The 11,955-nt window shown below is 52.2% G+C and overlaps 4 protein-coding genes across 4 annotated transcripts; 2 read left to right on the top strand and 2 right to left on the bottom strand.

The window, feature by feature from the left end:
- Positions 1-35: 35 nt before the first annotated feature.
- N7458_006379 (Rab geranylgeranyltransferase subunit beta BET2) lies at positions 36-1,276 on the bottom strand (the record flags this gene model as incomplete). The annotated part of the gene is made up of 5 exons (XM_056909761.1): positions 36-78; positions 131-255; positions 309-760; positions 821-1,106; positions 1,178-1,276. The coding sequence occupies 5 exons, from the start codon at positions 1,274-1,276 to the stop codon at positions 36-38; spliced, it is 1,005 nt and encodes a 334-aa protein (XP_056765465.1).
- Positions 1,277-5,821: 4,545 nt separating this feature from the next.
- Positions 5,822-7,838, top strand: N7458_006378 (uncharacterized protein; the record flags this gene model as incomplete). Its single annotated transcript, XM_056909760.1, has 2 exons — positions 5,822-6,371; positions 6,442-7,838. 2 exons carry the CDS (start codon positions 5,822-5,824, stop codon positions 7,836-7,838), a joined length of 1,947 nt encoding a protein of 648 aa, XP_056765464.1.
- A 1,025-nt stretch (positions 7,839-8,863) lies between these two features.
- N7458_006377 (ribosome biogenesis protein RRS1) lies at positions 8,864-9,623 on the bottom strand (the record flags this gene model as incomplete). The annotated part of the gene is made up of 2 exons (XM_056909759.1): positions 8,864-9,470; positions 9,562-9,623. The coding sequence occupies 2 exons, from the start codon at positions 9,621-9,623 to the stop codon at positions 8,864-8,866; spliced, it is 669 nt and encodes a 222-aa protein (XP_056765463.1).
- A 315-nt stretch (positions 9,624-9,938) lies between these two features.
- N7458_006376 (mitochondrial 37S ribosomal protein mS29) lies at positions 9,939-11,527 on the top strand (the record flags this gene model as incomplete). Its single annotated transcript, XM_056909758.1, has 2 exons — positions 9,939-10,587; positions 10,653-11,527. The coding sequence occupies 2 exons, from the start codon at positions 9,939-9,941 to the stop codon at positions 11,525-11,527; spliced, it is 1,524 nt and encodes a 507-aa protein (XP_056765462.1).
- Positions 11,528-11,955: the final 428 nt, after the last annotated feature.

Genomic DNA, 11,955 nt, shown 5'->3' with positions numbered 1-11,955 from the left:
AAGGAGACAAGTGCACAGGTATACAACAAGACCCTTTATTTTGCAAAGCATCGTGCAATAACAGATTTGGGCATGCAGCTGAGAAGTTGTCAGTAAACATATCATAATAAGAATAGGGAGTATCTCATACTATACGGGGTCTACCTCTTGTAGTCCCTCCATTCCCAAGAGGCTCAGACCTGCGACGCCAAAGTGAGTATGGTAAACATCAACCATATTCCCAGGGCGATCAGCAAAGCCACCAGCTTCAGGGTCCTGCATCATGTTAGATTGGAGATCATGGTATTGGTTAAGCGTGCGTGACGAACCTGACATTGGAGGACAAATGAAGCAAGTTTCTTGCCATCGATCCAGTGAAGGCGGTCAATCATGGCCAGACTAGAGCCAACCCACCAAGCATAGCATGCATCTGGGAGTTTCTCGGGTCGACCATTAAAGCCACCCTTTTCAATCTGGCGTTCACTCAGCCATGCTCCCAATCGATCCTTGTTCACCAAGTCCAGGCGGCCAGCGATAGCCAAAGCGCCGACACAAGTGAAGACTTGGCCCGAGTGTGATTCCGCACCAGGAGTCACACCATAGGCTCCATCAAAGTTCTCGCAACTTTGAACGTATGAGACAGCTTTTGGGATATCGACCAGATCCAGTAGACCAAGAAGCGACAGAGCATTTAGTGCACCGTAAAGGAAGCGGGTATCAGTCTCACCCCATGGATCTCCCATGAAGGAGCCGTCCTCTTTATTCTGCAAGCTGGCGATGACTGGATCCGATATGTCAGTTTTGAAAGTATGCAAGACCACAATGATGGACGGAAACATACAAGAACCAACTTTCTGCTTGCCCCCAAGACCACGCTTTTCTAGTTCATCCACTGCATCAATAGTGACCAGAATTTGGACAGCAGAGACAGTGTAGAGCATGTGAGCGTCATGACCAGGGGCAGCACCAAATCCTCCGTTGTCCTTCTGGCAAGAAAGCACAAAGTCAATGGTTTGATCGCGGGGTAAGGCTTCAGGATGACCCAGCAGATGCAGTGCAGTCAGTCCCCAATAGACGCCATTCAGACGCAAGTGCTCCGTGAGCCAGTACTCCAATTCATCTTTCCGCTGTAGCCACCAGTTAATGACAGTCCCTACCGTATGACCTGGCATGACCAGTGTGAGAAATAAGCACGCACAGTGTCCAGGTTCTTGATGTAAGCCACATGCTTCAAGGTGTGTAGCTCCTGGTCTGACGAGGTGCCTCCAGCCCTACCAGGGCCTGATACCAGGGCCATAGGTGAGTGTGTGTGAGAAATAGACGCGAGCTGACGCGTGGCTTTGATTGGGCTCTGCAGAATCAGGGATGTGATTACTGATTAGGCAGGTTAGTAACTCAGGGCAAGAAAAGCTTGGTTAATGGGTGCCCCCGTGCTTAAGGCGAGTAGTTCATGAGAGGATGTTGATCAGATCATGGCTGTCACCGAGCTAAGATGCATTGGTGAGCGCCACCAAAGGCGGGACTTGACGGAGGATCCCGTGAAGCGAATTGTGGCTGACTTTTTTGCCAAAACAGTGCACAATCGCGTTTTTGTAGGACTGTGGGTGCACGTGATCTGGGCGAGGGCGGTGTGTTGAGGGACCCGAGCACGTGGTCTTCGTATAGATCACGGGACTTCGTGCTCGAGGAATTGGATTCATGGAGCACGACCGTCCAATTCCATTGCCTGTCGACCGTAGGGCAATAGTATGGTTTCGTTGAAACTTGGTCAAGAAAGTGGCGATAAGCTACTAGTATTAATTCCTTGAATGATGCTTACATGGATCCATGAATAAGAACTATCTAGGAACTTCAATCAGTCAACTGTCATGACATGTCGGAGGATATATTTCCGTTATTGTCTAATTGACACTGCGCCTCCCATGTATTGTATATTGAAGATTCCGTTATTGGAATTTATCGTGTATCTCGAGATAGATACCATCTACAATCATCACAGTTCCATTCCTTCGACAATGTACCAAGCACTCGAGTTAGAACAAGGCGACAAGGTCTCTTCATCCTTCTGTTCATGTTTGAAAAGCTTCAAGGCACACGCGACGGCTGATCTCCATGCTTACCCTAACCAGCCTAGCTTCCTGTCCCACCGATGACTGTACAGGTGGATGCTCTCCCCCGAGGTCGCACTGCAGATTGCTCCGTGCACCGAGGTGAGTGCCCGGCGCTAGCCTTGGAAGTTCTGCCATGTTTCAGACAGACAGAGACCTCCAGGACGTGCGGGTGCCAGAGCAAGTGGAGCGGACCAGAGAACCACTGCCATGGCCGAGGGATTTGATAGAAGCTAATCGAATTCCTCGGTCGCAAAGGCAGCAATGAAGAAGCAGAGACCCAAGAAAAAAATATAGAAATAGAAACAGAAATCAGTTGATGGGTCCCCGGCCGAACCAAAGAATGAGGCTGTGGTCAGCTGGTTTATTCTGGTACGCCTATGCTTGGAATGTACACCGTACTCCAGACTCGTACAAAGGACAGACATTGTGATTGTGATTGTGATCACTGTTTAAGATTAAAATTTTGATAAGCGAGAAAGGAAATTCATTTGCCACCACGAGGGTCTTTGCGCCGCCATCCTGCTGCAACTTGCTTATTTCAGTCGCGCATAGGGATTAGAAGGCTAAATGGGGTCCTGTCAGTGCCTGACAAACGATTGTCAATATCTTGTTTTACCCGAGGTTTAAGTTTTCATTTGCTGTGGATTACTATCAACCAAATGATTATGGACGGTATGATCAATATCCATACTCGACGAGTTGGCAGGGATACGTACACCGCATCTTTTAAGGTACCTGACCTCCATTTTGAGCGACTACTGTAGCTCTCCGCACTCTATACATAATCACCTGTACAAACTGTTCTCGTCTACCCAGTTGCTATGTAATCTGTATAACATTGTATATCGGTCAAAGTCTTCGGACAAGCCGGAGAGTTTCTCACACCCTCCGGCACAGCGTGACACGGGGGGTCAGGCACACAGCATGAATTGTGTCGCCTTGATTCCAATTTCTAAAAGAAGTCCACCCCCACTCTGGATTAGCGTAGGATCCGAGCCATGGACAGAGAGGGGGGCATGGGCAGCGCTTCTCCAGGGCAATGGTCATTGTCAGTGGACAGAATCTGAAACTTGGGCAAGCCAGGCCATTTAGCAGCCCATGAAGCAAGAAACAAAAAGTGGAGACGATGGGGCCCAGTGCAAGCGCCGTGGACACGTTTTTGTCTGACGACTGCCTGTGGTATTTTGGGGTCTATCATAATACAGTACATCCATACAATAATGGCATAATTTTATTGTGACTGTGGTCTATGATTTGCATGGATAGAGTCCGGAGTATACTCCCCAGGTATTTTGATTCAGCGGAGAGGGCTGGGAAAAAAAAAAGTCGCGTGGTTCTCGTTCTTTTCTGCTTCCTTTTTTCGATCTTACCCCTGAAGGATACATACTCCCGGGCTTCCGAAGTATGTACTGTACACATTTTGTTATGCCGAAGGACTTACAGCCGGGCATAATTCGTGTCAAGAAACCAGAGTACATAATTAGTATAGTCATTCTCTCTGGTTTAGTTGATACTCCTGCGGCTCCCGTGATTCAGATTTGTCCGGCTCTGCCAGCATCTGCGACAAGCGCAACCGTGGAAATTCGCGACAGGCACAGACTGGCGGGGGTCCACTCGGGCTCGAGGATCGACCCAATCAACGAACAAAACCACTGCAACGTAAGGCACGCACATCATCCCGCCCGTGGCTCTGCTTGTTTGACCCAATGGCTGGGACTGTTGTTAGTGGGCCTCCGATCGCGCGGTGTACACCGTTGGAGGACGGGAAGCTGGATATCTGCAAGTTGAAAAAGGGGGCCCGGTCCAGTCGGGATAGGATTACCTACTGCAGGTAACTAGTTAACTATGGAGTAAAATTGAATTGTCAGCGGCCATTGTCATTGCCTTACTGAGGATCGAGTCCTGTCCGAGTTGTGTTCGAACGGGAATGTTGCATGTCTAGGAAAGTATGAAGTATATACGGTACTGTAGGTGATCAGGGCTCCAGTATGGACAGTGTACCTGGCGGAGATGGAACAACCCCATGCACTCCACTGTGATGCCCATGGAACAGACCCAAGGACCGATGGATTGACACATGAGGTCATAGCAAACAGTAGAATAGGTACTGTAGTCTGTGATGTAGATTCATGGTCCCTCTTTAGTTATACAACGTGGACCTGAGGGGGACGTTGTATTGAAGCCGTCAGATCGGAGATCGTAGAGGAGATGCGTGTACTATGTTGTAGCTATCGACTACACTCACTACAGTCGTAGTATGTGCATGTCCTATGTACTACTTCCACGACTACTCCATAGTATAATTCCATATCGAGTATGGACTGGGATAATTAAAGCCCAGTGGGAATACTCCCGCTGGGACCAGGTCCCACCGACTTTTCTTTTCCCCCTTTTGTCGACTGCATGCACCCACACTTTTGATGCTGTCAAGGCTCTACGGAGACGACTAACCAAGTACTCCTTTCTCCTGATAACTGATAGGGCCGTGGCTTTTTTGGGGCCTTGCATAATCGGTCAGCCCAGGAATGCGTGGTCGCCTCGTCCGTCAACCCCGTTGAACCCCCGTCAAGCCTCCTTCCCCCATCCCACATCGCATCTTGCATTTTGCATCTTGCAGCTTCGACAACATCGAACTCGAGTCTCTTTCCATCCTCTATTTCCCCCCTTCCCCCTTTTCCTCCGCTACGATCTCCCGGGGAGGCTAGCGTGGCTGACTGGTTTGCTTGACACTTTCTCTGACGGGTCATAGTCAGTGCTCCCTGGCTAACCTAACGCACCCACTACGCCAGCGCTAAGTCCATTAGGGGACTTTTCGTACGGTCGTCCCTCCATTCTTCCCTTTTTCCCCTTGACCACTTTCGTTTTCTTTGGGGTTTCGATCGCTTTGGCATCACCCTCGCTCTTCGGACCAGACCAAGTGTTTCTAGTGTCCCGCGACTCGCTTGAAACGTCGCCTCCTGCCCTGCCGAACCCCCGATTCCTCGAGACACCAGAAAAGAGGGGGGAAAAGTGATTGCGTCCTTAACGTTCACAACCCACTCCTCTGCAACTTTCTTCCTCTCCTTCATCCCCGCTGGCAGCCTTTGCCTCGATTGGGTTCGCGCAGAGACAGTTTGTGGAGACATATCATGAGGGACTTTTTGGTGAGTCGTGTCTTTTCGTTCAAGTGGGCGCGAAACCCTTCCATGGTGTCGGTAAACCAGGGTCCGGTCTTTGCTTCGATAAAGACATCGCGACACGCCTTTGAGCACCGTGGTCCCCTGCTTTCAGCCATCGTGTCATGGGGTGTCACCTGGTTCTTGTTTTGAGACCTTTCCGCCGGTCCCAACCTGTTTATGATCGTGTTGACTGACCCTGATACCTTTGTTTGCTCTAGATTCCACTCCCCCGCTAGCCTTCGTTACCCTCTCCTTTATCTGATGGAAACGACCGCCTGCATTCGAACATATCCCTATTCTTTGCAAATACCCGGCTCGAACACGCCATCCAAAGTTTAAAGATCAACTTGGTCAGATCACGGGTGGTCAATAATACTGAGATCATCAGGTACGCCTCAGCCGCAACCCCGGTCGCCTAGGTTGCCCATACTGACGTCGAACACCTGACAGCTTAACAAATAAAGTTGAGCCATATCGCATCTGCGCGACATACCCACCCGACCTTTTTCTCTCTCCTCGAGCCCTCGCGCACACCCACGATTGAGGACTTGGCCTCCTCGATTGTCGCCCAACATGCCGTCCCGCAACTCCACCCTGCCCAATCTCGACCTCAAGTCGCTCAAGGTGGACTTTACTAACGGGAAATTGACCACCCCTCTCTCCCCAGGGGCCCAGAGCTCCGATGGACTCAGTCCCTTGACCCCGCGCTCGCCCAACACCGCCTCGAGCTCTCCGTTCCTCAAGGGCGCTACCATTCGTCCCGTTACCCAGGACTCCAGCAGCAAGTCCACCAGCCCGGTCATTCCACCGAAATCGCCTGGTCTTTCGGCCACCGAACTCGGCCCCGAGCCCTCTACACCTGGTCTGACGGCCATTCCTCAATATTTCCCTTCTCAGAAAGACTCGAAGTCTTCACACACCCGCGACGCATCTAAATCATTCTTCAGCACTCTAAAAGCACCCAAGTCGTCCCACCGCGCACAGCGATCAGACAGCTCGGAGAACTCCACCGAACCCCCCAAGAGCCGAGGTAGCTCGAGGGACCGGAAGACGGCACCGAAGTTCCATGAGTCGACCCCTGACTTGCCTGGCGCCCTAGCCAAGGCAGGTGAGAGTGACAAGAGTGAGTATTCGTCTTGACTCGTGTCTTTACTTCCCTAGGGAACCCTTATACTAACAGCGCATGATTTCAGACGCAAACGGTTCCAGCGACAAGACCACCAAACCAACGGGCCCTAAGAAGACCACTACCGAGGTGGATCCAGCTCCATTCAAGAAGAGCAAGCCGCGATTCGCAAACCTTTTGACCCGATCGCGATCTATTCGAGTTGATGAATCATCTGGAAATCGAGCTGCTGGTCGACGACCGTCTACTGGTCTGGCGAAGTTGGAGGAATTCAATTCTCCACAGGCATCAAGCGCATCGCGCTCTGCTACCCTTCGCCCGGAGCGCCCTGCTGAAGGGGGACTGCATCCACCCTCACGACACGCAGATGCTGCGTCTGTCAGAAAGGAGAAGGGTCATGGTGGGTCCATGGTGAATTCTGCCTCATTGAGCCAGGTTTCTGGTGCCTCGGCTGCCATCTTCAACAATCTGAAACAGTCCTCAAGCGGGGCCGCCGATCGTATTGGCAAGGCAGGCAAGGGCTTCTTCGGCAAAATCACTAGGAGTGGTAGCACGAATGAGCGGGAGCTGATCAACGATGACAACTATGTGTGCTCCGTGATCAACCTTCCCCTCATCGAGCAGGCCAGGAAGACCCGTATTGCCAAGAAGCTGGACGGTTGCAGAGACAAGACCGAGTTTTGGATGCCCGCACTTCCCTACCGCTGCATCGATTACCTTAACTACAAGGGCTGCGAGGAAGAGGGTCTCTACCGAGTACCAGGCAGCGGCCGTGAGGTGAAACATTGGCAGAGGCGGTTCGATTCACAATTAGACGTCAGCCTCTTCGATGTACCAGACCTTTACGATATCAACACGGTTGGATCGTTGTTCAAGGCCTGGCTCCGCGAACTGCCAGACGAGCTCTTCCCCAAAGCCACACAGGACATGATCGCCGAGAAGTGTGAGGGCGCTACCACCGCTCCGCAACTGCTCAAGGATGAGCTGTCCAAACTTCCACCCTACAACTACTACCTTCTCTTCGCCATCACTTGCCACCTCAATCTCCTCCACTCATACGTCGACCAGAACAAAATGGACTACCGCAATCTCTGCATCTGTTTCCAGCCTTGCATGAAGATTGATGCTTTCTGCTTCCAATTCTTGGTCTGTGACTGGAAGAACTGCTGGCAGGGTTGCTGGACTGAGAAGGAATACATTCAGAAGGAGAAGGAGATGGATGAGCTGGAGAGGAAGGCAGCGGAAGAGAAGGATGTCAAGGTCCTGGTCGAGCCATCCCAGTCCTCATCCAAACACGAACGCGCCGTCTCGTCCGGTTCCAGCTCTCGGTCAGAGGAAGAAAAGCCTCGCCCAGAGACGTCCCGTGGCCGAAAGGCTAAGCCGAAGAACATTGAAACCGCACACACTCGAAGCATCTCCCAACTTCCGGAGCTTGGCCCGCCTCTCTCACCTATTAAGATCTAGAGCCGGGACTACATTTTCCACCGGCCTGCTTGGAAGGCCACCACGAAACAAAATACCTGGGCATTCCACTCGCCCTTTTTGGATCTGCATTGAAGCACATCCAATCTGAGCTCCTTACTATTCGGCTGGACCGATCCTGCGTCCCTACAATGGAAGTCTTCCGAATAAAAAAAGAGGATATGGCCAACTTTTGGCATTGCATCAGCGGTCGTCGATTGATGCCGACCACGAATCTCAGTCATCTCGTGTCGTCTTCTTTCTACTCAAACTCTTTACTCATCTCCCTACTGGGTGCTCTTTTGTCCCAATGAAACGTCCCTTGACCTCGGGACTAGCATCCCGTCGGAGTGCATATTTTGGCGTCTCCGGCATCGATTTTCCTCCTCATCATCTTCACAGGACCTCATTTTCATATTTTTACGCTTCTGTTTGTTGTATATGTTGATCTCGCACCGTACACTGACCCCGGCGAAATGTGGCTCTCATTTCAATTCCCTTATGTCTTGTCTATCTGGATCTCATCCCGTCATGCGCTCTATGCCTTGTTTGGAAGCTTTTCAAATATCCCCCTCCATTTGATTCATTTGCTTTCCATGCTGCTTTTTCTTCTAGATTCCCCGCTGTGGCTCTCACTATCTTTGTCATTCGTGTCTTGGTTCTTGTCTTGATTCGCACAGTTGAGGTCTCTCTATGTCTGGTTTTCTTTTCTGTCTGGCGTTCTCATTTGAGGATTGTACAATAGCGGCAGTGGGATGGCATTTTCGGTTCAATACAGACCTTGCTTGGGTTTCGCGATAATTTCCTCCATATCTTCTAGAAACGTGGAACACGTAACACTGGTACCTTGATGGATGTAGACAAGCCGTTGGTATTGACATGACGTAAACAATGCTTTTTGATGTAGTCTCACAACTGGACAATCGTAAAAGAAGATATGAGTTCCGACTCCAAACCCCAACGCCCGAGAATGAAGAATAGAAACGAAATCTAAAACTATACAGGCCCCCAGCAACCTCGTGAAACCCCTAGCCACTACCAGGCTTCCTCGACCGCCGCTCATTAGCCCGCTCCTTACGCTCATTCCTCTTAATCCGGTCCTTGCGCTCCGCCCGGTTCATTCCACGAATCGAGCCACCCTTGGCAGCAGCATCCTCCTCCTTCTTCCAATCTTCCTCCTTGACCTCCACAGCCCACTGCGTGTCCTCGGGCTTGTTCTTGCCCTTGTAGCCCCAGCGCGGCACCCATTCGCCCGATGCCTCGTCGTACGCTAGCTTCTTGCGGCGCTCCTTGTCGGCCAGCGCGGCTCCGGGCCTCTGGTTGAACTTGCCGATGCCCTTCTTGCGGGCGAACAGCTCCCATTTGGTCGGGGGCTTGGGGGTTGGCAGGGGCTTGTGCCGGGGCACGGCTGTGGCGGGGGCCGGGAGGTTGAGGAGCACGCCGTTTTGTGCGGATGAGGTGATGGTGCATGTTGTCAGGAGCTGGTTTAGTAGGACCTGGGCGCCGTCGCGGGCGATCGCCTTGAGCGAGCCGTTGAGGGGCTCGCCTTGGGCGAGTTCCATGGGGTTCGGGTCGTTGACCATCAGGTTGCCCAGGTCGAAGGTGTAGGGGGTAGGCTTGGAGACGGTGATGGGGCTGGATTAGGTGATTTATGTTAGCTTTTCATATCGAGTATCCGGCGGGCCATATATCAATATTAATATCAACATGGAGGAGCGGATCGTACAGTCTCTCAGGCTTGTTGGAAGCCACATCAGTGGCGGAATTGCCCATCTCGACGTCAGGCATAATGAACGATAATTCAGCGCTCGAATTGAAAGACCAAAAGTGTCTGTTCAGAGCAAAGAGATGCGGAGATAAAGCTGCTCGGCAAGAAGAAAAAAAAAGTTGATTATCAGTCCTCTCTGCTTTTCTGCCGTTCCTGACTAAGGTATCAGCCCCACACCGCCATCCCAAACGGGCGCAAGGAATTCATCAAATTATTATGGGTTGTCTTTCACCCGACACTCCGGAAGTCGCCATTCAACTCCCCAAACTCACTTACCCCCCAATTCCGCCCCGAATTGACCACACTGGCCACTGTGCCAGTGTCTGAGTGATCCAATGGCCTCCTCGTGGTGCTGGAGCTGCCTCTCGCGGCTTCGCGCAACGCCAACACCGCGAGCAATTCTCCCTCCGCAGTCCATCACGCCCCGAATCACGACCGCCTCCTTCCACTCCTCCGCCGTGCAGTATGCCAACCCGACCAAGAAGAAGGGTTCCCTCGTGGCGGTCAAGTACCGTCAGGGTCAGACCCTGCGCCGAAAGAAGAAGAAGACCACCGAGCGTGCGCGTCCTCCGGCCGTTGGCGAGCGCAAGGCTTTGCGGAAACGTATCGTCCTGAGTAACCCTAACGCCCTTGAGATTGAGGGCATGCAGGACCTATCTTCGGAGACTATGGTTGATGCTCGTCTGCGGGGCTCGGTGCTGGGTCTGCCTGTGCCTATGCTGGATCAATTGAGAGCTGTGCAGGCTTTCAAGCCTAAGCAGGGTTGGTCGATTTTCCGTCGGCCGGGTACTGTCCTGCGTCGGGATACGCTGGAGATGGCTCGTTTGTTTGAGAAGATCTCTGGAGAGGGAGATGGTGCTGAGAAGGGCAAGGTTGTTAAGAAGATTATTACGGGGTTGAAGGGCTCTGGCAAGAGTGTGCATTTGTTGCAGGCTATGGCTATGGGTTTCCTTAAGAAGTGGGTTGTGGTCACGGTCCCTGATGGTAAGCATTGCAATCATATCTTTGATCAATTAATGCCTCGCAGCTACTAATTGCTCTTCCTGCAGCCCGAGACCTCGTGTCCGGCGATACTAGCTATTCCCCGATCGAAGGCACCAACCCGACCCAATACGTCCAGCCTAATGCTGTCTCCGCCCTTTTGATGCGCACCGTCGAGGCCAACCGTCAGGTCCTTTCCAGCCTCAAAGTCTCGCAGAAACACTCTGCTCTGCCATCATTGAAGCCTTCCTCCACCCTCGAGGACCTCGCCAAGCTCGGCTTCCAGGATGCCGCCGTTGCCTGGCCCGTTTTCCAGGCCCTGTGGACTGAGCTGACTGCCACCGCCGCGGCCCCAGGCATGGAGAAGGACTTCAAGCCCCGTCCTCCCATGCTCGTCACCGTCGACGGCATCGGGCACTGGATGAAGGAGAGTGCCTACCGTGCTTCCGACTACACCCCCGTCCACGCGCACGACCTCGTCTTCGTCAAGCACTTCCTCTCCCTCCTGCTGAACGGCCAGGCCTCGCTGAAGAACGGCGGTATGGTCCTGTACGCCACCTCCACCTCCAACAACCCTTCCATCTACACCCTGGATGTTGCCCTGGACCAGCTGGCCGCCCGTCAGACCGGTGTCAGCCCTTCTTCCCCTGAATACCCGGCCCCCGAGGCCTACAGCGGCGCCGACGCCCGCGTCCTGGAGCTCTTCAAGCCTACCACCGGCAAGGAGCCCCAATTCGAGCTCCAGACTCTGGGTGGTCTGACCCGCGATGAGGCCCGCGGTTACCTGGAGTACTTTGCCCGCAGCGGCTTGTTGCGCGAGGAAGTGAACGAGTCCTGGGTTGGCGAGAAGTGGAGTCTGTCTGGCGGCGGTATTATCGGCGAGCTGGAGAAGTTGGGCCGTCATGTCCGGACCACTGCGCAGCCTGCCCCGGTCTTGAACTAGACGTTGGTTTGGATATACCACTGTACCTGTTGTTTGCCTCACGGGGGCTCCTTCGTGATTCGGGCTCTGGGAGCTGCTGTACTGTAAATGGGATGTTTGCGGTCCTTTGATGTTTTTCTTCGATGTACTTTACAATCTGAGTCTCCTGTCTTTTTTTCTTTCTCTGTTTGTATGCATATAATGGATATGTTGGGTCTTTACGTTACGGAATGTAGAGAATACAGAGTAGAGAATAGTGTAGTCAGTCATGTTTGTATGCCTTTGAAGCTATTGATTTCAATTTGAGGGACTGTACGAGCTGTGCTGACGCAAACTTCGTTTTGTAAGAAGGTGTGTATTGCATCTCGTATAAGGATTGACAGTTTGAAGATGTCTTTCTGCCCCGTAACTCCCGATACTTGATCAAGAGTGGGGGATTTATATACATG

The sequence above is a fragment of the Penicillium daleae genome, assembly GCF_028827525.1.
Source record: "Penicillium daleae strain IBT 16125 chromosome Unknown utg000006l_segment0_segment0, whole genome shotgun sequence".
NCBI classification, from domain to species: Eukaryota; Fungi; Ascomycota; class Eurotiomycetes; order Eurotiales; family Aspergillaceae; genus Penicillium; species Penicillium daleae.
The sequence above is the reverse complement of the archived record's forward strand: the minus strand, read 5'-3'. Positions and strand labels throughout refer to the sequence as shown.